Genomic DNA, 24,065 nt, shown 5'->3' on the forward strand with positions numbered 1-24,065 from the left:
AACTTTAAAAAAGCCGAGTGTGTCCCTCGGGTAATGACGAGCAGATCCTGTGGCCCGCAGCTGTTCGGAAGCACAGCAGAGAGACGAACGCCTTTATTCCCGTTACTCCAGGCCGGGTCCCGCACGTCCCGCAGTCCCGGGGCGGTGCCGCCTCCGCCCGCCAGGGGGCGCTGCCGGCGGAGGCCGTGCGGTGCTCGAGCGGCGCTCGGAACCCGCGCGGGGGGCGGCGGGAGCGGAGCCGGGGAGCGGGAGCGGGAGCGGGAGCGGGAGAGGGCCGGGGGCGCTCGGAGCCACCATGGAGATCGGCACCGAGATCAGCCGCAAGATCCGGGTGAGGCAGAGGCAGCCGGGCCACTCCCTCCGCCCGCGGCAGCAGCCCGGCCCCGCTTGTGGGGCAGGCCCGGCCGGGGGCTGAGGCGCCGGGCTCCCCTCAGAGCTCCCGGCGCCGAGCGGCCCTAGGGGCTCCCGGGGAGGGGCGGGAGCAGGACAGTCGTTTTTCTGGGAAGCAGAGCCGGGCCCGCCCGTACTCCGGCGGGCAGCTGCCGTGTGCCGTCTGTGCCCCGGAGCTGCGGGTCTCGCCCTGCAGAGCCCGCCCGGCCCAGGCCCGGCGCTGCCCGGCAGAGGCACAGCCCGGCCGGGTGCGAGCCCCGGCACCCGCGGGGCCTGGCACCTGCTCCCGCTCGGCAGTCGCTGTTTGGAAAGCCCGTCAGGTTTCCGTTTCCTTGCTGAGCCGGGAGTGACCTTTTGTCAAACCATCCGGGATCCGCTTTCTTTGCGCCTTACGAGTCCGGATGGTCTCTGCTTGAAAAAGGATAGCAGGGATTTGGAGGTTGTCTGGAAGCACCAGGAACTGGTGTGTAGGAAATATGGTAGAGAGTGTGAGATTCTTGGCAGTTCCGATTATTCTGCTGTCAGTCCCTCACAGTTATAACGTCTCTGCCATGAGCAGGGGAGAATAGGAAAAGTTAACATGTTAAACCAATGTGTTCAAACACTTAATGAGAAAAACTTTGCTAAGCCTCCTACCTCATTGCAGTTAGAAATACTTTGTTGATCCATCCCTTAAATGCTATTTCATTATTTTTTAGGGTGCTATAAAAGGAAAGTTGCAGGAGCTTGGGGCTTATGTTGGTAAGTTTTGTCATGTGTTTAGCAATCTTCTCCAGGCCATTGTAGTTACATAGCAAAAAACCAGATAGTTAATGGAAACTTATTATTACTTGTGTTACTGCATACAGAAGCCTTAAGCATGAGAAGAGTTATCTGAAGTGCTGGAATAGTATGAAACAAACAAACAAACATGTACAGTCTAAGCATAAGAGAAGCAGTACATGGATATCAATATATGAAGAACTAAAAGGAAATTAACTGAGAAGTCAGTCCAACAATCTCCCCTTTAAAGGAAAAATGGTGGCAAGGGATTTGAAAGAAAAACAAACTATGATGTTGTGAATATTTAAGGAAATTTCTTTGAAGCACCAGGTGAAACATTATATAAAGCAAGACTCTTGCAAATATAGCAGCAGTTAGCTTTGACCACTCTGAGATAGAGTCAGTCTTTCTTAGACACCTTTTTAACAGCCTCTTGAATTTGGGGTGAAATATTTGTCAAAATTAGGAGAGGGGACAAAGACAGATTGACTGTTTTAGGAAATGAAAAGGCCTCGTCATGTGGGACAAATCTTCAAAATGTAAAAGTTGACTGTTAAGGGGATGACTAAGAGCTATGTTGAACTAATGGGGATGAAATACATGTATCTGGGTCTTAGAGACAGGGAGAGATTTTATTTTGGCTTGTGAGGAGAGAGGTGAGCAGTGTGAATGTCTGTGGTTTTCTTGTGCGTTTGTTTTTTCTGAATCCAGGATTAGATGGATATTGCACTTCAGTAGCAGTTCAGTAACTTTTACTGCAACAGTAAAAGTTGGTAACTTAACAGTGTTCTGTTGGAAACAGAATACCGTAGTCCTGCAACTGCCCAGTTGTTGTCTCTGATACTTCTTGGATTTCAAGTGAAGGAAAGAAATTGAGAGCATAGTTTAGAGATCCTGTGAGTTGCAGGGCCAAGTTCAAAGTTTGTAGTTAGATCCTGAATTCGTCTTCCTTCCTATTTCAAGGGAGGCACTGTATTTATGGAAAAATGTAGTGACTCTATAGAAGGAAGCTACCTGCAAGCTGACATTCAGGGCTCAGCTGGTGCTAAGGAACTGTGTTTAAAATTTTTTCGTTGTAAAGTCATCTTTTTTTTCACTGTTTCAAAGCTTCTCGTTTTCAGAAACTCATTTTTGATGATTGGTTTTTTTTCTTTTTTTACTATCATTCTGCGTTTCAGTTTCTCAGTCCTGGATTCTTTGTCTGCTTTTTCCTGCATCTCTGAAAAAAGATCTTTCTTATCTGTAATAGTAAGATGCTCTTAGAATGCTAGCAATCTTAGATTTCAGCTGTGACTGATTATTCTTTCTTTGTTTTCCTTCTGTTTCCTGTATTCAGAGGGTGGGTTTCCTGTATTCCCAGGGTCAGCATTCAGTGTCTACAGTTTCTTCTCAGCTTATGGACTTCTTTAAATAACTTTGTATTTTTTATTGCCATGTCTGACTTGCCTTGGCCTCTTTTTTCGTTTTTAAACCACTGTTTCCAAATTTATGTAATTTTTCACTTTTTTTTTCCTTGACTAGAGTATTTTGGACAGGTTTTCAAGTAATGTTTTTCAAAAACTCTCCATTTCTTCTTTTAGTTAACTGGTAAAAATTGGTTCTCCCTCATTCTAGCCTCTGCGCAAGAACCATGCTTTTGTTTCTTTCTGTAACTGCTAGTTCTTTTCTTTTGAAAAGTCTTCTACAACAAGACATGTTGAAACTTTATCATATGTTGAACCACCTGAAGAACTTATCAAGTTTAAAATTAGCTTGGCCAATAAATAAAATTCATTCTGAGTTCCTAGGTATGAGTATTAATCCATCATGGGGAACTTGTAGTTTTCATTTAGAAAAACACCAAACCCAAAGCAGCAACAACAACAAAAACAACCCCCCCCCAAAAACACCAAAAAGAAGATACAGTTTAAGCTAGGAATGTGTTCTCTTGGGACAAGTAGCAGAAGTGGCATGCAGGTGCAATGTATGAATGTTATTTCTATAGTCTAGGGTAAACATAAATTATTTACGTAGACAGAGAAGAAAGGCAGTTCTTTCATTTGGGTTTTGATTTCTGTTTTTTATTTTTTAGATGTTTTTAGCCTTGCATACTGGCTTAACTTGATGAAATGAGCTGTATTGGTGTCTTAGTTCAAATTCACAATTTGAAGTGTATTTCCCAACTGTCTTCACTCACTATTGTTATGTTCATGTCAAGGATGTGGTATTGGAGAGCATGAGGTGTTTGATAAACTAAATTGATGTCCGTGCCCAGGAAGCACACCTAGTGCCTTTGAGCAGCAATTGCACCAGACAGGCCTCAAACAGAGACCAGAGCTAGGCCAAAGGAAAAAGCCAGATAGCAAACTCCCCAAACCCTTCATGTATTAGTGTTGGATTCTAAGCACTCTCCCATCCATTGTGTTGGGTAGGTGTACCCTGAATGAGCAGTCCAGCAAGGGAATGGATTTCTCGCTGTGTATAAAATTGCATATGTTAGGGGATTGGAGATTCACTCTCAAGGTTGCTGGGATTTGGGTTTGTTCTGTTTTTGTAGGTAGAGAATCTGTAAGTTAATACCATTTTGATTTGTTTAATGCACGTATCAGAAATGGATATTTATTTGGTTGGGTTTTGTAACTAAAGGAAATTTGACAAGGATAATGTGCTATATTTGGTGACGTTTGAAGTGATGAAAATTGTAGATGTTTTTAGTATTCAAGTAAAAGGATATAGGCAGTAGAGTGACTCTTTTTTATCTTGTCCTTTTTTCTATTCTGTTTACTCACTTTTTAAATACTTTTATCTTCAGCTTATGCACTTGTGAAGTTCATGATCTTTTATTCCTCACTTGTAGATGAAACTTGTATTGACCCTCAGAGGAAATGGAAGTCTTGTTAATTTGCTTACCTAATCCTCTACCTGCAGAGTGTTTTCTTTGTAGTAAAAATGGGAAAAAATCTGGTCACATGTTTAAAAGTGTTTGCTATCTCTTCTGTGATTTATTATACTTCAAAACAACATATTTCTCTTTCTATTAGATGAAGAGCTCCCTGATTATATTATGGTTATGGTGGCCAATAAGAAGAGTCAAGAGCAGATGACAGAAGACCTTTCCCTTTTCCTTGGGAACAACACTGTCAGGTTTACTGTCTGGTATGTTTGCAAGCTACTTGTTGCACTTCTTGTGTAGTCAGGAATGCTTTCTAGAAGTGAAACCTGACCACTAAAAAAGTTACTTATCTTCTCATGATGTACTTTGCATCGATCAAAATTTACACTTTGCAGGTCTAATAAGTAAATTAGTCCATCAACAGTTAGGCTATTGAGGTGATAATGAAATGGCAAGGAACTGGGGGACTTACATTTTTTGTTTGCTTATAATCCAGTCAGATTTGTGAATTAAGTGCTCAGGTAAGCAAGGGCTGTATGTTGACTTGAAAAAATTTATTCTTGCAAAGCCCACTCTCAAAGCATGAGAGTGTTATTCACTGTAGTTGGATGCAAAAGACAAACTTGTTTGCTTTTATGTTAATAGTGCTCCAGATTGCTGTTATGCATGGGAATTACTATATCAGGACAGATGAGCTTTGGATCTAATTCTGTGTACTGTCTTTGACAAGGCTTAGCACCAAATGCTTAGGTATTCCCACCTCTCAGGCTATTTGTTTATTACCACCACCCAACTCTGCAAACCAAAAGTAGAACCACAGAATTACTGTGAGCAGGACAAGTTAGCAACAGTTCAGCTTACTCTCAACTCCTTACAGTGTAGGTTAATTTATTCTTTGTTGCATGACAACCTTAGCCATTATATTCCTCATGGATTTTCTAATACTGGATTTGGTTTACAGTATAAACCTGTCATGAACTCCATGTTTCAGAGGATCCAAACAGACATTTGACTCTAGAGATTTTTGTTGCTTTCAGAGTTGTGTATTTTTTCAAGTTAATCATTTGAGTCTTCTACCTAATACAGCTTTAAGGAACTTTATTTTCTTTTGTGTAGGTGAGAGAAATACTACTTTTTTTTCCTGCTTTTTGAGTTTATTCCCTTTGAAATTTTCATACTGACAGGTTACAATCACTTTCAGTATTTCTTCTATGTGATTAGTTCCTATGAGCTTTTGTTATAAAACAGCAGAGAGAAACATTTTAGAAGTTGAGTGTTATGAAACCATAAACAGTAACAAAAAATGAAAATTAGTGTCAGCTATTACAATTCACTGTATTAACTATCTAAACTGATGGATTTCCATGTGATAGTGTTATTTGAGTGGATATAATCTGAGTTTACTTACACAGTTTTCAATTTTTTCCTGACGTTTGTCAAAAATATAATTAAGAAGTACAATAAAGCATGCACCCCTTTTAAAAAAGTACACAGGCATTTATGTTCTTTGCTTCCTTTTGTGGCCTGCCTAGGCAAAGCTTTTGGGTTTCAGTGTATTAGGAAGTCATGCAGTTGTCTTTCTTTTAGCAGTTTTGGGAATCTGACAAATCAGTGAAGTTTACAAGTGGATGAGGGTAACTCCAGTACTGGGGTTTTGACTGAGTCCTGATATACAGTAAAAAATAACAGAATAATGTATAGAAGAAAATACTTTTATGACTTTGTAAATGAAGCTAAAACTTTATTGAAAAAATAATAAATATGTAGAGAAAGCAAATTTCAGCAGAGAAATCAAGATTATTTTATATATGTGTATTTAAACCTGCATATTGACTTTGTAGATATTATACCACCAGCTGGTTTTGACTCCTGCTTGAATTCCAAACGTAATGACTGTTTTAATCCTAATTCAGTATCCACATAATATATATAAATACAAATTCAGTGTCAGAGTGCTCTATCCAGTACCAAAGTAGGTAATGGTTAAAAGAAGAACGGAAAAGAAGATAAGATGAAACCTATGCAATAAACTGTGAGGGAACTGGTGACAAAGTATTAAATAGCATTGTAGTTGGGAGCTTCATATGCCTTTATTTTTCCTAAGGGCAATCCAGAATGTTTACTTTCTTAAACAGTGGCTAAATACAGTACACAGCAAGGTCTGCCTTCCTTGGTTTGTCTCTGTAGTTGGTAATTTGGGGTCATCTGGCAAAAGTCTCGCAGCAGTTGTATGACAGACCTGGCAATCCTATTGGTTGGCCACAGCTTCTTACTCTGCACCAAGAGTCGGCTCACAGTTGTCCTGAGGTCAGTGTGAAAACTGATACGCGTCACCAGAGGTCAGCTGATGAGTGTTCTAGTGAAAACTCACAAGGAGGATGAGTGTAAGCCTTCATTATATTCACATGTTGTCTTACTTCTCCCAGTTTTCAATATGTTTTTGTTCTTTAGCTGCTTTCTAATACTCAGTCTAAATTATGGACGTGCCCATGATCAGGTTTGAACTCCAAGTAAGATACACATTTAAGTGTTGGGAATTTTTCTCTTTCTTCTTGCTGTAATGTGTTTTGATTTTTAAGCAGGCTTATTATTTTATAGCCTTCTGATTTTTTTTATTACTTCAGCTTGGTGCCTTTTTCGCAGGCAAAGGGCAAATTTGACACCTCATTGAAATGCTCAGAGAATGTTGTTGGTATATACAAAGCATGCTGGAAGAATCCTGAGAATGTTAAGTGATATGAGTTGTATATTGTTTGGGTTTATACTTAGAACTACATTTAACTCTGCTGTGTAAATAAAGTTTTGAATACAAAGTATAATTTTAGGCCATGCTTTAGGCTTCTAACTTAAGTTTTTTGCATCACTCCTTTTGACACTTAAGTCCATTGATTTTAGTGAAAGGTGGAAAGTACTGGCTTTGATTATGTAAACCAACCAAATGCCAACAGTAGATGATGTGATGAACACTCTACTTGCATGTCTAAGACACACTGGAGGCAAGATACTTAAGTCCTCCCTTTTAAGGTTGATGCAAAGTGTAGCCTTACATAAATGAGGTGCTTGTTATGGGGGGGGAAGGCAGTTGTTTTCTGAAAGATGATTATTCTGAATGTAAATTAAAATTCTGTATTTCTCCTTTTTCTCTTTTGCTTCCTTCCCTGTCCTCTATCTATTTCAGGCTCCACGGTGTTTTGGATAAGCTTCGATCTGTGACTACTGGTAAGTAAGAAAATTAACGTTGGGTGAAGGTAGTTTTATCTTTTCTGTGTAGTGTTGCATATTTAATGAGTTTCAAAAAGATCTTGGCTCTTTTGTTAATTTTTTTATTTGTATGGTCTTTTGGGTCCAGACTTTTTAGAAAATTGCTTTATATTTTGAGGTAAAGAATTTCTTTGTGAGTCCAGAATTTATTTCTGTGTATTTCTTGCTGATGTTTTCAACTTGTTATATTTTCAGGTCTGTGCAATGCCTTGTTTGCAGTTTCTTAGCTACATTTATTGCAAAATCTGTATTGCTGTATTTTAATATAAAAGTGAAAGGTACCTGTCTCCACAGAACCAACTAGTGTAAAATCTTCAGAATCCAGTATCTTTGAAAGCAACCTGCCTTCCAGCAAAAGCACTTCCTGTGTGAGTGATGACAGGAGGCGTGAGGATATCTTACCACCTCTTGCAGTTTCCAGCACTCGGACTGAAAGAAATGACTCAAGAGTTACAACGAGCTCTCAGGAGCAGAGAAATGCTTCTTCAAGGTAAGGCTGCTGGTTACTTACTAACACTCAGACATCAGTAGTTGTGTGAGTGTAGTAGCCATTTTGAAGAGTACAGACACTTGGAAAGATCAAAGTGGTTTTGAAGAGTAAAGCATCGCTGCAATTTGTTGGATGAAAAACATTAAATCAGAATTCAGTTCTTTAAGCAACAGATGGGCTTAAATTAATTAACCAAACTAAAAATATTGATTAGTGTGTTAGATTTGTATAAACAATTATACCTTAATGATTGTTCCCTGCTGGCTTTAATTAAAAGATGGTTCTCATTTTCTAGGACTTGACTTGCAGATAATAGTTGGCAATTTCTTATTTTATCAGGCAGTCTTGTGAAGATGGCTCTGCATCCCACTTAACATCTACAGTCAAGCCTTTGAGGGAATTGTCACCTTCTGAAGCTGTAATTGACATTAAACCTGAACCAGATGATCTAATTGATGAAGACCTAAACTTCGTGCAGGAGAATCCTTTGTCGCGGAAGAAGCCTCTTGTAACTGTGACTTACGGTTCTTCTCGTCCCTCCGCGGAGATCTACCGACCACCAGCCATCAGGAGTGCAGATGGCAATGCACACGTGCCCAGACTGTCACAACAAGGCAACTTGCAGGGGAGCAGGCAGTTGGACACACAAAGCTGCAGGTCTTTGGAAACAGGCCAGCCGTGCAATCCTGAAGCATTTGGAAGCTTAGTGGAAGGGCACAGACCCACCTCCAAACTCATTGCAGATAAAGTAGGCGGTGAGGTTAGTATGATCTAAACTATAACAAGTTTATTCCTGCCAGGAACCTAAATTACTATATACATTTCCAGGAAAATCTTCACCTCAAAGAAATAAAAGACTTCTGTCACTGGTACCAGTAGGTTTGAGATTTCATCCTTTGGGTCCACTGATAAAACCAGATTTCATAGTTTGACATCATCACCTGATAGCTTGCTGCATCTCAGAGTTAATTACAATGTACATCTGCATGTCATACTTAGTTGGACTAATGGGTTAGCGTGTTGTTAAGTTGCATGTGATGAATCAGAAATAATAATTCTGATATTTAGATCATTGAAACAGCATGATTTTCTCTCAGTGCTATGTATACCCCCAGCTTTACACAATTCTGAAGATCAGGACTTTTGGGATACTATTTATTAACATCTAAACCCCAGATAGGTTGGTTTTTAGGGTTATTATACTATTTAGAACCATGTCAGTTAAGAATTCTTTGGGATGGATGTTGCACAAGGATAAACTAAAAAATGATTGCTGCCCTACATGCTTTGGAGGCCAGGCTAAGCCTGGCAGGGTGATAGTCCTAGCTGATAGTTTTAAGACTATCCATATGATTAAATTAAGAACCTCTTTTGAGGAGAACGAAGATTGTTATGGCTGTTAGTGTTGTAATGAAGCACGTATTTTACATACCTTGTATTGCAAGTACCTCTGTGTTTATTGCTGCTTATTACAGTTCTGTGTCTTAGCTCTTTCTTACTTGGTTATGTATAAAGGACAATGAATTTTATTTGGAAATCTAGAATGCTCTACAAAGATAGAGGGATAGAGGCTGTCTTTGTTTTTAAGAATGGGGAAATGAAAATGAGAAAATAGTGGTTTGTTTAAATGACAGTCACATCTCTCCTTGGAAATGTTAGAAAAAGGTCTTGTGATGTTTTTCTTCTATTACTTTTCTATGGATAATGTCCAGAAAAGACAGAATAAGGACCTTGCAGTGTGGAAACTGGACCATCCTGACTGTGTATAGCGGTTAGCATCCTTTGGAATATGTCAGCTTGCTAGAAATGAATCCTTACACTTCTCTGAAATTAGACTTTGTACAGAGGAGAAAGTAATTTATACTGATTTCACTTCTCTCTCTCAGGCTTCCAACAGGTTCATCTTGAAGGGTAGTATGAATTTCTTTGGAAAACCCTGATTTTCTGTAGGTGTTGGATAATTTGTCTGTACTTAAAAGAGTTTTTCTTCTCTTCTTCCTAAATGTTATTTACAGTTACATTTTAAATGAGATGTTTGCGTAAACGTGTCTGATTTTCATATTATCCAGTGCAGTTACTTGTATTTGCAGACAGCACCTAGTCCTAGGCTCGTGCAACTTGGATGGAAGGTCTCCATCTCCTGGCTGCGGGTAGAATTGCAATGTTTTCTTTGCTGGTTTATTGATGCATGGTTTATGCTGAATGAACTGTTTTGGCTGCTCTGTTTGTTGTAGGAAGAAAGCTCCAGGAAGAGACGGTTGCCTGTTGTAAGCTCAGTAGTGAAAGTGAAAAAGTTCTGTAATGAAGGGGAAGATGAGGAGGAAGAGGAAGATTACGGATTGCGAACAGGAAGCATCTCCAGCAGTGTGTCTGTGCCTGCAAAGCCAGAAAGAAGGTATTTCAGATCTCAGTGGTTTTGTGAGGTTTCAAGAATGAATTTAATGAACAAAACTTACAAAGTGGAAGTGGGGGAAACCTGTTTGCACTTTTGAAAATTGACAGACAAAATTCAGTATGCCATTTTAATATTTTTTTGTACTATCTCACAACTCTGTGGGTAAGATGCTTGTTTCTACCCACCACCCTTTTCCCTCTGATTTTGTAACCTCTTTTCTAAATTGCACATAAGCTGCAATGGAGTGTGAATTTTTACATTATTTTGTAAAGTTTACTGGCAAAAGAACATTAATTAACGTTGGCATGTTTCAGACTAGGTATTTATTGTGGTAAAATAATTTTTCAGGAGTTTTGCTTGCTTTGATTTTATTTCAGGAATAGTTTTCAAACTGGTTATCTCTTGTTCTTTAAGGTGATTATGACTTTTCAAACAGACTTGAGAGATTTTTCCTTTTTTTCTGCTCCCTAATTCTTAGCGTCAGCTGTCAGTCCAAGTACCTCAATTGTTTGTATCTGATTTTCAACAATAGAGAAAGAACACTTAAACTAGAGAAGAGATGGTTCTACTGACCTACAGTGCTAGCCTGTGTAAGGTTTGTTTTAAGCTAATACACTGTATTGAATTGACCTTCAGTGCCACAGCACATTTATCTGATTTAAGCTTCCTCATTGTTGATGTTAAAGACAAGCAGAAAGCCTTTTTTTACAGCTAATATGTTTTTGATAGAGTCAGTTTTCAGCTGGATCTTACTTCTCAGGATGTAATTATTGGTGCCTTCACAAACATAGCAACAGATGTGTGATGGGCAGAGGTGGGAGGAAATGAAGGGCAGAGTGTGTACCTTTCAGATGCAGCATGATTTTACAGCAGCTTAAGCTGTGACATGAAATCACACATCTGGACTTCCATTCTTGAGAGCGTTTTGTGGAAACCCATCCACTCAGAGAATAGATTAACAAACTGAAAACAGATTTGGATAAAGTATTTTTAAATTATTGTTTCTATCAGTGTTATGCCTGTGTTAACCTGTTGAAATACCTGTCTTTAACATGGATTTTGTTACTGTGCAATTCGTGTACAATTAATTATTTTTTTATTTCCTTTAGACCTTCATTGCCACCTTCAAAACAGGCCAATAAGAATTTAATACTGAAAGCAATCTCTGAAGCACAGGAATCAGTTACAAAAACAACCAATTATTCCACTGGTAATTACCTTTTTTTTTTTTTTTTTGTGCTAAGCTATAATATTTCCAAGCTCTGCTGTATAAATCCAAGCTAAAGATAGTGCTTAGAGATGACAGAGTGCTAAATAGCACATCAGTGATACATGTGAGGGGTTTACCATGTCCTGTGAACATTACATTGATCTTCAGTGATGAATTATGAAAGCGTAAACAAGTGAGGAAAGAGTTATTTAAAATGTATTAATCAAGATAGTAACTCTGTAAAGTGAACAGTTACAAAATGGAAGTGCCAGAGCAGTTGCCAAGAGGAAAGTCATGAGAATTAGGCAGGTGCTTTGAGCTATTTACTTTATCTTTTGTCCCTTTCTGCACCCTCCTCCTTTCTTCTGAGATGGGAGGATGAAAAAGCGAAATAGCAAAAAAATGAAAGTGTACTGGATATATGTAATAGAAGTGCAAACTAATGAGGAACATGTGACTGATGTTTATCAGGGTGTATTGTCCTTTAACAGCAAGGCAGCAATTATAGTTCTGTGGTTTTAGGCATTGAGTTGTAGTTGACACAGCAGCTGAGCAGTTGTCTGTGTGTAGGCATTCAGCTCTCCTGGCTGAATGGCAAATCTTCTGCTGAAGAAGGGCAAATCCAGCTGTTGTCTCATGTGCTTTCCTTTCATTGGGTGTTAATACACCTAGCATTGCCAGCAGGAAGCATTGCATCTTGCCAGGGAAGGAGCATTCACTAACTACCTAAACCATGACTTTTATACTATCTGAAGCAAGACTGAAAGCTTTCCACAATCTCTTGCCTGCTCTTTTTAAAATTCTGCCAACTAACTGTAAGAAATGGTATTTTGAGGTGATGCAGGAAGCTCTTTCCTGTGTACACAGCAATGCAGCAGCAAATGGGACATAGCCAGAAGATTTTAAATTAATTAAAACTATTGATTTTTTTAATAGTGGTGATCTTGTAGTTTGACTTGCCAACGTGAGAATATTTTAGTGGAGAGACCAAAAAGCACCACTTTGTCATTTAATACTGAGGTGATTTGTGAATTTTATCTGAAGTATGCAGGTTCTTCCACTTCAGAGGTAATATTTCACCTATTTTTCTAAGTGTTTTGAATGGAATATGGAAGTTAGCTAATTTAAAACACATAGTTAAAACAAAACAGTAAGTTCATAAATAATGAATCTAGTACTGAGCAGTACCTTTTAGTTATTTCTGTCAGAAATTGAGCTGATCTGATATTCAGCCAAGGGAAGAGTCTGCTTAGCTTTTCACAGCCAGTAAAGAAGTCAACCTGTCACCCTTCTACCCTCGAATTCCATGCTACAACTACCTGAAAGGAGGCTTAGATCTACCTGAAAGGAGGTTGTAGTGAGGTGGGGGTCAGTCTCTTTTCCCAAGTAACAAGTGATAGGACAAGGGGAAATGGCCTCAAGTTGTGCCAGGGAAGGTTTAGATTGGATATTAGGAAAATTTTTTTCACGGAAAGAGTTGAAAAGCAGTGGAAATGACTGCCTGGGGAAGTGATGGAGTCACCACCCCTGGAGGTGTTTAACAGAGGTCCCGCTTAGGGACATGGTTCAGTGGTGCACTTGGCAGTGGAGGACTAGGTTTATGGTTGTACTTGGTGATCTTAAGGGTCTTTTCCAACCTAAATGATTCTATGATTCTGCTGTCTTTAAGTTTTATGTTCTACTTGCAAGCATCTTAGCATAGGGTAGCTGGCATCATATGAAGAGGCACATTGATAATCCATGATTGTTTATATGAAAAGTAGGATGAAAAGTGATTTCAAAACTATTAAAAAATACCACATTAATTATGTGTAGAAGTGGATGAACAAGTACTTTGCTGATGTCACTTTAATCCTTCTCATGTTGTTTTTTCTTAGAAGTAGGTAGGTGTTCTGAGGTGCTACTCACAGGGTGCTCTGTGCACATGCACCAATGTGCTTGCACACTAAGGATTTTTCAGGTAGCTAAAGATGCTTTTTATGGATACAGATGCTTGGGATTTTGCATATGTGTGTGCATGTGTGTAGGAATTTATTAGTTATTTTAGCACCATATGTAAAAACAGTACTGTTGTGTGATTGGATAGTATGTAAATGATTTGCCATTGTTTGTTTATTTAAAGTTCCACAGAAACAGACTGTTCCAGTTGCACCAAGAACTCGAATTAGCCCAGAAGAATCTCAGTTAGAAGTAATTCATGTGCAAAACAGATTGCCTGTTCTGAGTTCTCAGCTTCAAGTAGAAGAGCCAAAGGAGCAGACAGTTGAAGGAATTCAAGGTCATCTGATAATATTCTTTAAAAATTTATACCAGGGAATGTATACAAAGGTTAAGCAGAGAAAAGAAATGCTTTTAATTTTTAAGTCCACGTCAGAAGTTGCATGCAGAACTGCCCTGAAAACCAAGCAGCTTTCTAAAGCATGGCTGTCAGATAGACACATATCTATATCTCTCTATATATACACACACAGACACACAGAAGCTCAGAGGGGTTAATCTGTAAGCAAAGGATGTTATAGCACTCTGGCATATCACTGAAGAATAGTTTTACATAAGTTTATATTGGGATAACTTCTCTTTTCCCCATCCTTTGCATTTTTTCCTTAGTATCTTGTAGAAATAATTCTGTCACAAAGTTTACGTGAGAGTTAAGATACTCTACAGTATTTGGAACAATTTTACAGCATATGAAGTGTTGAAAGATTCTTTCCAACACATGGTTTCCACACAAATAGTTCTAATGTTTTATTTTTTAGTTTAAATATAGGAGTACTGTATTTGCTCTTACAGAACAGCTGATACCAGGCTAACTGTGTCAGCTTTGTTTTTTACTTCTGTTTTGATACTCCAGAAGAAAAATGGCATAACATTTAAAGGCAGTCTTAGTGTCTTTTCAGCATGATTTTGTTACAAAGAAAGGAAGGGGTGTTTGTCTGTTAGTCACAAGGAATCACAGATGTAAGGCAGTGGAAAAATAATGTAGAAGGTAGTTTATACTTTCTATGTGCTTAGATATTTAGATTGTTGAGTAAAATTTGGGTTGAGTAAGATTTTTATTATATTATCTCATGTCATTCTTAAGGAATGGTAAACATTACTTAAAAAAATATATTTTTTCAGTCTCTTATTTCTCATATAGACATATTCGGATTCTTTCTGCCAATGTAAAATAGTTGAAATTGCATCTCTAAAGTATGTAAGAAGATGCTTTATTAGCCTTTGAGTTAATGCACTAAATATTTTCACCCTTTTGCTGGTGAAATGGAAATGACAGCTTGCTTAGGAAATCTACAGAAGGCAAAAGGAATTTCTTCAAACCACAGCTCAAATGTAGAACAGTGCTGCTCTGATTGGTTTCACCTCTTTTAAGACCACAGAGTGGTCTCTTGTTGTTAGTTGCTCTCCCATGTGTGTTCTCTGAATGGTCAACTCCTCTACAAATGAGGAGAAAGAACTTGGCCTTCATAAGTTGCCATGCCCACAGACCTAGTTTGTACTGAACAGTGACTGTGGTAAAGAGTAGCATCTTTCAGTATTTAGATTTTGCCATGTTACTGTTTCTGAAACAATGAGAAAGGAGTTCATCATAATGAGAATGGCTTGCTTTTTTTTTTTTTGTTATAAGTGTGGAGGTTTTTGTTGTTGAAGTTTTGAGGGCTTTTAAATCAAAAGAATTAGAGTGTGCCTCAGTTCTCTAAAATATAGTTTCATGTTGACATGCAGTAAAATATGCTTCTTATTGCTGGTTTTTTTAGGACTTGAACAAAAGGAGCTCTCTTCTCGGCTTCAGATTGAACCCATGATTGAAGATACCTTGCAAGTGACTCAAGGTTGTCTTGTGATCCTTTATTTTCAAATTTAATACTGTTGGCCAGCGAATGTTAAGATATAACTTCCTTTTCATTTAATTATACTGATTTCTAGCATTTTTTAGTTTCTACATCTCTAAGGAGTGAAAGCATTATATCAGTAGGTGTTCAAAGCATGAGAGATTTGGGGGGGGTGGACCCCCTTCAATGCTGTTTCAGCACAACCATTCTTTAATAGAATTTCCTAGGCTGGCCTAATACCACCTATGGCTTTGGTTAATCCTCCTCTATGGAATTAGCAAGGAAGTGAAAATGTTTTCTGGAAGCTACTATGAAGAAATGTAAAAAAACCCCAAAATTAAGTTTATTGGCTGTGTAAATTGATATTAAAAATATGCTAGAAGGTAAGAGTAAAACTACAACCTTACTTTTTTCTCTTCCATGTAATTTTTCTCCCAATTCAGATTACTGTGATGCAGAATCTATGGTCCACACAGATACCAGGTCATTTATCCTGAAGAAGCCCAAGTTATCTGAGGAAATAGCAACACAGAACCAGCAATTGGGAAGGAAGGGCACAGAGGCAGTACGAGCTCACTCAGGACGTCTAATACAGACACGGTAAAAAGTTACTTCATTTAGGACTGTTAATAGTCAAAGTGCTTGTTCATGGTTTAGATGGAGTCATTTGCTGTACTTGTGCTTTGCCAGTCCAGTCAGGAGCCATGAAATCATGGAAAATGGACTGACATTGAATAGCAGAGATAAAAAAGCAGGGGCAAAAAACTTCCCAGAAGTCCTTCTAAATTGAAAATAATCCCAAGGTCAACTGTAGCTTGAGCATGTCCTTGGTTTTCAAGAAAAAAGAGGAAGGAACTGAAAAGTCCTGCTCTTTTGTCATAGCTGTTCTGATTTCTGAAATCTTAGTCAAGTAATTATTTTGCTTAAATTGTCTTTAGTTTGACCCTGAGATAACATTTCTTAAGGAAACATCTTTTAACACAGTATTGATTTTGGTGAATCCTGGATGATGCTTTAAAGCTCCTTACTGGTGAGTTTAACCAAGAGAAGTTTAAAGTTCATGTCAGCTTCAAACAAAGTTCCTGATTACAAATAGTCTTACCTGTTAAGAGTTAAAATCACTCAGAACAACATGATGTACTTCATCAAAGTGGGCTGCTGTGTTTGAGAAACTGTTGCTGTTTCCTTTCCATGAGTGGCTTTAAACAGCATGTGTTAATTAAAAATAAAAACAACAGTGAGCCGGCAAACCCAAAAAACCTGATAATGTCACAGTTGAAAACTTGGTGCTAGAGGAGAGTGGTTAATTTTTGCATGTGAATAGGTCAGTTTCTAACTGCTTGAATTTCAGAGTTCTAGCTAATGATGTTTTTAATGTGTTGGTTTTCTCTCTTCTTAAGGACATTCTACACTGTAGTTGCTTTTAGCCTCATTTCATAGAGAAGCAAAGTTTATCCCATCACTGTTTGTCAAAGATGAGAACTCCACAGTTCTCCAAATAGTTAGAATCACGTGTTATTGAAGAAATCCCTCAGGTGAAATGGATGGCATAGTGAAAGGCTGGAGAAAATGTATGTGTCCCCTGTTTTTATACTCCCTTCTATCTACACTGACTGCTGTCAGATCCAGGACAGTAGGCTAGACTCACCTTTCAGTCAGATTGAGTGTCAAAGTTCATAGAGTCAGTATTTCATTCTCTCCTCCTAGTTTTAAAAACTTTTACACCCACTGTTTCCTAATGTATTGGTCAATAATTTTGAGGAGATACCTGTTTTCTGTGTTAAAGGGTTTGTGATTCCAAGAATGGTACTTATACTTACTCTCGCTTTTTTTTGGTCTCAAAATTGTAAATTCCACAAGATTAATCTCCTTTATTTAACTGTGCTTGTAAATGAGCTTTTGGATCTATCTGTTGAGCAGAATGCAACAAACTGAAGTGTACCTGAGAGCTGTAGTTCTTATTAGTGCCTCAAGGAGATCAGAAGGCAAACTGCTAACTGGAGTGCATTATCAGTAGTATTGAAAGAAGGTCTGTTACTGCTTGACTCCCCATAGATAAGTTTGTACTACTGTTAGTTACTAGTACAGCTCACATTCACTCAAACCTCTTGAGTCAGAAAATCTAAATTTACTACATTTCTTTGTTTGATAGAGACCAGCTTGCACAGCCAGAGAAGCCTGCTAGTCCCAAGTTCATTGTGACACTGGATGGTGTGCCCAGTCCACCAGGATACCTTTCTGATCAGGAAGAGGAAGATATGTGTCTAATGGAAGGATTAAAGCCAGTTACCCAAGACATATGTGCTGGCAAAGGATTAAAAGGCCTTCGAGCACAGCAAACACAAACTGTAACCAGGCAGCTGGAGGACTCTGATGGTAATTATCTTTACCAACAGGATCTGACACTGATGTGGTGGTTTGATCATGGCTACAACCTTCTGATACATCATTCTTAAGAAACCAAAGCAATGGTGTTTATTCTTCAAATTAGAACATTCTTTATGCAAATGAAATGTGGCGGTTCAGTGGGAGCATCTCCTTAGAAGCCTTTATCTTGGTACATGAGAGCAATACAACACGTAGGTTGTACATATACACACATCTCAGTATTGGTAAAATTTGGCTTATTTCTTTTGCAAATAAGAGTTGGTCTTCATTGCCAGACATCTGCACTTCTGGCTGACTTATGGTTTGTCTCCATGCTGATGGACAAGAGATGTTACAGTGAACATTTTGACATGCCTTTCAGAAATATGTCAGGTGGTATTAAGGTTTCTCTCTAGATTTGTGACATCAAAAGGAGCCTGTTAAGTGGAAGGTGTTGGTAGAGTCCAGTGGCTATAATCTTTAAAATAATCTTTAAAAGTAGAACTTACAGTGCATGACTTTACTTGAAGGCTTCTATATTCTCTTTATGCATTTCTTTTGAATAACATGGGAAATTGCTTGCTGAACCATACCTTTGAATTGTTTGGAATGCTGACATGGTGATGAAAATCACAGAGGCTACTGTTTTGTCATAGGCCTGCTGAATACTTGCCTAAAGGCCATGCTTGGATTCATGTTTTTTACTTGGCTTTCTTATGAAAATGAAGATCTTTATTTTCCAGAGTAGCAATGTGTCCAAATTTTCTGAACTAAATAAAGAATAGTGTTTGATGTTGTACTGAGAACCCTTAAATTTCATGGATCCAGCTGTAAATGTGTAATGCAATTGCAGCAAAAGATCTTTTAAGTCCATGTCCCTTCAGTCCCCTTGGCTGCAGAACTACTACACGTATCAGGCAGTCTTAAAGAAGAAAGGAATGCTGTATATCCATTGGCCCATTTTTACTAGTACAACAAAATGGACATTGGAGTATTTCCTTGCAGATCAATGCTTTTACACGTGTACTCTCTTTCCTACTCCTGACTGAAGCTGTTTGGTAGAGGAGACTGTTGCTGATACAGTCCTATCTCTGTTAAGGATTCCTATGTAAGTAGCACGGATGTGACTGAAGTTCACCTGGAACCAGATCCACGTGGAAGTGATCTGTAGAACCCAGTGTGGTTGTACAACAGGCTGGCATTGCTTGGCAAGGAGAAAGCATAAATGAGGCTGAGGATAGAATGAAGCTGGAGCAATTTCTGTCAATAAAAAAATCAGATAGGGAAGTCTAGCAGTCCTGGAAAGCTTTGAAAAGCCAAAGATTAAGGCAGATTTGGGAAAATAAGACAAAAGCAACATTCTACACACAATTACCTGAATTTGCAGAATGAGGTTTTACAAGTAATGTTAAATAGGAGAAAGTCAAAATCTCAGGTTCCAGTAAAAGTAGTGAAGGTAAGAAATGTTTCAGCTTGGAATTTCTTAAAATACTTTTTGGATTGGAGTCTGGGTGTAACTGAAGTTTCTGAACAAATCACATGAAAGTGGTTCTATTTTCACAATGTGCCCCCATACTAATAAATCCGATTCGTGTAAAAATTGATTTTTAACTTTTACCTCTTGAAATAATTTTCTAGAGCAAAATTATCTTGGAGAAGGGAAGCATAGCTATAATGAACTCATGGCTCAGCAGAACAGTCATAACTCAGGTTCAGTTGAAGAGTCTTTGTCTTGTCTGAGTCAATTTGGATTTGTGAAGAATATTTTGCTTGTAAACAGTGCAAATTTGATCTTTTATCACCAAAAGGCAGCTGTCAGTCCAATATTATGATTCCTTTCACTTTAAGGTTTTAGAAATTTTCTTCAGATAATATGATTGTACATAAACTTTTACTGTCATGATTACTGTCATGTCACTTTACTTTTTTTGATTAAGAGAGAGAGAATAAGAAGTACCATGAATTTCGATTATTGCTTACACCAAATTGCATATAGAATCATAAAGGTCCCAGCTTGTTTCTTTTTTTTTTTCCTTGCCATCCTAGTGGACATGGAAGAGTTAAATATGCTACAGAAACAGGAGAAGGTGCTCGAGCGCTGCAAGTACTGGCCTGCCTGTAAAAATGGAGACGAATGTGTGTACCATCACCCCACACTACCTTGCAAGTGAGTAGTACAAAGGTCATCCACTTGACATGCTATTTTGATTTTTATTCTGGTGCTGCAAATTTCTGTTCTGTGTTAGTGAATATTCCAAGGCAATGCAAGTCTGTTGGGGTGGGATCAGAACTCGATTGTCACACTGTAATTGCTTCTGTTTTCCACCCATCTCCCACGTGCCAGAATACAGGGATGGCAGCTGTGCTCCTGCAGAAGAAAGCTTTAGTTTAGTGTAGAGGCTGCTTCAAGATGGAAGAATTAGTGTTGTAAAATAACAGGCTCTGCCAGCTGTCACAGTGCTTTTGAACGCTGAGGTACCATTACATAGTAATGCTGTGATTGGTTTCTTTAAATTTGAAAGCAAAGGTGAACTCATGAATGTGCCCTGTGCCTTTGACTTCCCTTCCACAAGCAGCAACAGTCTAGAAAAACAATGTCTCTTTTGGGATAACTGTTACCTGGTTGGGTAACTTCATTTATGCAGACATTTGAATTGTCTTTTGAAATCTGGTGTAACTTAATTCAAAAGAACACTTTCTCTTCAGGGAATGAACCATATTACTCAGGAAATTTTGCCACCCTCCCTGGGAAGTCTGATTTCACAATGCTGCTCTGTGCTGCATGCTAATAATGCGTCTTAGCTTGTAACAAGTAGCTTGGGACCAAACTCTAATGAGACTGAGGTAGTTCAGTTGTTTATTGCATGTAAAGAGTGTCCACAGGGAAACAGTTCAGATCTGTTGTTGTACAGCTCATACATGACACCCTCATGCCCTGCTTTGGGAGGACTAACATGTGCCTGAGCCCTGTTGTAGTTCTGCCTTTCTCTGGTGTTCTGGCTTTCATGTGCAACAGATGTTTGGGGATTTTGCTCCAAATACGAGCTTTTGACTCAATTTCTTTTCTCTCCAGAGTTTTTCCTAACTGCAAATTTGCTGATAAATGCTTGTTCATCCATCCAAACTGTAAATACGATGCAAAGTGCACTAAGCCAGACTGTCCTTACACTCACGCCAGTCGACGAACCCCCCATCCATCTCCTAAACCAGGTGAGCATGTCTTGTTTTCTGAGCTTCAAATGAAAATGCTGAAGGCAAAACAGTATTTTTGGTAACAGAAACTGACATGGGTGAAAAAATAATTTTTTGCTTAATTTGACCTAATTTTCTTTCACCTCTTAGTGCTAGATGAAAAATAATAATCCAGTGTTACTGCAAAACTTGTTTTCAGAAAAATCCCTCAACACTCTTATGGAAGAGTCCATATGAAGTCTGTGCAAGGCCAAAGTGGTGACTTGCACAAGTTGTCCATTTCTCTGAAGGGATTAGCCAGCACTGCAGTTTTACTCAAATTTGTTTCTTAAATTGGACACATGTTGTGCCACAGGCTTGTGGCAAGCTGAAAACAGAGGCTTCTGTCTTTGAGCATTTTTTTCTTGAATGTCAGTGTAGGAGTTAAGTTGGTGTAATAATGAGGTGGCTTTCAGGGGTGAGGTTACCCGGTGAAGGCAATAGCTGTGTTTGGATTATGGGTTGGTATTGCTGAGCCTTTGAACAGTGCCAAGGTGCATGGCCTTTACCACATGATCTTTTGGAAATAATTTAGCCCATAGTCACAGTACAATGCAGTTTTGTTACTTTGCCAAGTACAATGTGCTTGTCTCCTGTATCATTTCCAGCAGCTCCTCTGTATTCCTGGGAAGTGCAGTGCCTGTGCTTTTCAGTCTGGTCAGCTGAACCTCTAACAGGCTTGCTGCTGTCTAAATTTAACATCTGAGATTCTCTGCCTACCAGAATTTGTTGGAAGTTTTGCCTTGACCATGGTACCTTCTGTCCTGAAATGGGGAAGAACCGAGTTAAATGATTACTTGATAGTCTTGTTTGCTCCAGGGTGAGATCCACTCCCTGCACTGTGATACACCGTCCATATTTCTTGCAGAACTTTGCTGTATTATAGAACATAATTTCTCGCAGAAATATTGATATATTTAAGGTTGTGTGGAGGTGTCTTTAAAAGGCGATTTATTCTGATCCAGGCTCACTTCCTGTTCTTTTTGTTTCTACTATTAGCACCCCTGCCCACACTGCCCATATCCTCCAGTAGTCCACTGTGCAAGTTTTTTCCTGCTTGTAAGAAAATGGAATGTCCGTTTTACCACCCAAAAGTAAGATTTATGTCCTGTCTCTTCCTTTTCTTTCTAGAAAAAGACTTGAAATGTGCTACTTTGGGACAAGAAATGTCATTAGGATTTCACACTTTTTGCTTTTACTTTTGACATTTTAACTTTAGCTCAGAAGCAGAATATGCAGAACCAGTGACTTAAAGAATTTGGAAAATTATATTTTTAAGTAACCTTTCTAACAGATGCTGCTGGGGAGCTTCAAACAGGCCATAGCTCTTGTCAAAATATGCCCAGCCAGGATGCTGGAGGCTGAGGAGGGGGACATCCTTTAACCTGTGTGGAAGGACAGTCAAGACTTTTGACTCTTCCTTCAGATGTGCTGCAATATACAACAACTTTAAAGATTGCCCAGTACCCTGAAGTGTATCAGTGTAATTGATACAGTACAAGAGTCTATTACTCTGGTACTTTTATAGAATTATGTCCCTGCATTTTCTTACACTCGGAAGTTTAGTGCTTTTTCAAGCCCTAGCAATGCTAACGTGCCTGGGGTCCCCAGGACTCTGTGCCCAGTTATTATCAGCCAGATCCTCTGTTTTTTCCTGCTCCTCACATAATGCTATGTCATGCTCCCAGCTTGAACACACAGATCAATTCAAACTGAACTCTGTAAACCCTTGAAAGCAAAGGAACCTCCACCTGTCAGTGCAGTGGCAGTTTTGGAGCATCCAGTTAATAACTGATACTTTTTAGAATGGGTTTCCTTGTCCTTGGGTTGAGCTGATTGCTCTGGTGGATGTAGCTGTGGGTTCAGGTATTGGACAGATGTGTCACACATCCATACAAACTCACCTATAGCCAGGGTAGCTCAGCTGGCTCAGGAGTTCAGGCAGCCAGCCTCGAGTAGCCCCTTCTGAAATGCTTTCCTTTTTAGCATTGTAGGTTTAATACCCAGTGTACAAGACCAGACTGCACTTTCTACCATCCCACTGTTGCTGTACCTCCACGCCATGCCTTGAAATGGACTCGAACTCAAACCAGGTGGGAGACACTTTAAACCTAACATGAAAAAATAAAAAGTATGTTTTGATGTCTCTAATGTAGTTTTACTTACAGAAGTAATGTGTGTGTGATGAACTGTATGAAGAATAGGCATCTTTCTTTATAAGACATCTCTGTACTGTTTGGTTTTAGTAATACAAACAATAACTAATGTGTTGCAATCCTAAAGTGCACTAAACAAGTGCCCTGCAGCTAAAATAGGGCAGAGTCACTGGAATCCTGACCTGGACATGGTTTGTTTCCTGAGTTTTATTTGAATAAAGCTGAAAATCCAACATCAGCTCTTCATTTACCATTGTTTCATCTTGTGTCCAAGCTGTCTTTTCCACACTAAGTTCAGCTGTTTCTTTGAGTGTTTCTGGCAGAGCTGCTCCTTCCTGTCATCTGTCCATGATTTCATAAATTAGTAGCAAACTTCCCAAAGCTGCAGCTATGGGCCTGTCTTAAAGATCTTCAAGTCACATGAGCCTTTCACTCCAACTACTCATCTGCAAAGGTTTTAACCACTCCAGGAGTAGGGCATAGATCAGTTCTCAAATCATCTTTACAGGGTGGTAGAATTGTTACTTATGGGAATTGTTTTTGACTTCTCCCTCAGTGAATGAATATGATACAACCTGGGACTGACCTTTGCCTCCTCTGGACAGTAATGGAAAGGAAGATTAACCACCAGGGTACAGGATGCTAGAAAAGATTAATGCATTTTGGACTTTGAATATACATTGTTTTCATAAAACAAGGTTGATTGCATACTTGAAATGTCTCTAATTTTCCAAGTTTGTAAGTTTGAGCAATTTTACATTTTTTTTACTGTAACAAGAAAACATCTGTGTAAGAAAAGTTTTACTTTAAATTCCATTAAAAACCTTCAAAGCACATTTTGTGTTCTGTTTGGGTAATGTTCCTTGTTTAAGATCAGGTGTGTTGAAGAAGAAAGCATGTCAGCAGAAGGGCTCAGAAAGCTTGTTCCTGAATTCAGATCACACCAGAACTACTTTTTGTCCAGCAAGTGTTTGGTACAGTGCACACAACTGCTCTGCTGTTCCAGCACCAGCACTGAGCTCTCCACCCCAGCACAGGGAAAAAGAGCAAATGCTTTGGCTTTTAGGTGTTTTTCAGCACAACAGACATCATAGCCCTTCC

At 38.9% G+C, this 24,065-nt stretch overlaps 1 protein-coding gene across 2 annotated transcripts; it reads left to right on the forward strand.

Annotated features, from left to right (window-relative positions):
• Positions 1–234: 234 nt before the first annotated feature.
• Positions 235–23,800, forward strand: ZC3H14 (zinc finger CCCH-type containing 14). 2 transcript variants are annotated; one of them, XM_064658939.1, is made up of 17 exons: positions 235–331; positions 1,089–1,131; positions 4,173–4,287; positions 7,203–7,243; positions 7,580–7,775; positions 8,115–8,535; positions 10,010–10,170; positions 11,280–11,380; positions 13,503–13,658; positions 15,136–15,210; positions 15,654–15,810; positions 17,363–17,586; positions 19,624–19,744; positions 20,651–20,787; positions 21,808–21,902; positions 22,795–22,901; positions 23,521–23,800. In XM_064658939.1, the coding sequence occupies exons 1-17, from the start codon at positions 296–298 to the stop codon at positions 23,525–23,527; spliced, it is 2,193 nt and encodes a 730-aa protein (XP_064515009.1). In that variant the 5' UTR covers positions 235–295; the 3' UTR covers positions 23,528–23,800. The 2 variants fall into 2 exon arrangements, with proteins under 2 accessions (XP_064515009.1, XP_064515010.1); XM_064658940.1 differs by lacking the exon at positions 13,503–13,658 and having other exon boundaries at positions 236–331.
• Positions 23,801–24,065: the final 265 nt, after the last annotated feature.

This window comes from Pseudopipra pipra, chromosome 6, assembly GCF_036250125.1.
Source record: "Pseudopipra pipra isolate bDixPip1 chromosome 6, bDixPip1.hap1, whole genome shotgun sequence".
Classification (NCBI taxonomy): Eukaryota; Metazoa; Chordata; class Aves; order Passeriformes; family Pipridae; genus Pseudopipra; species Pseudopipra pipra.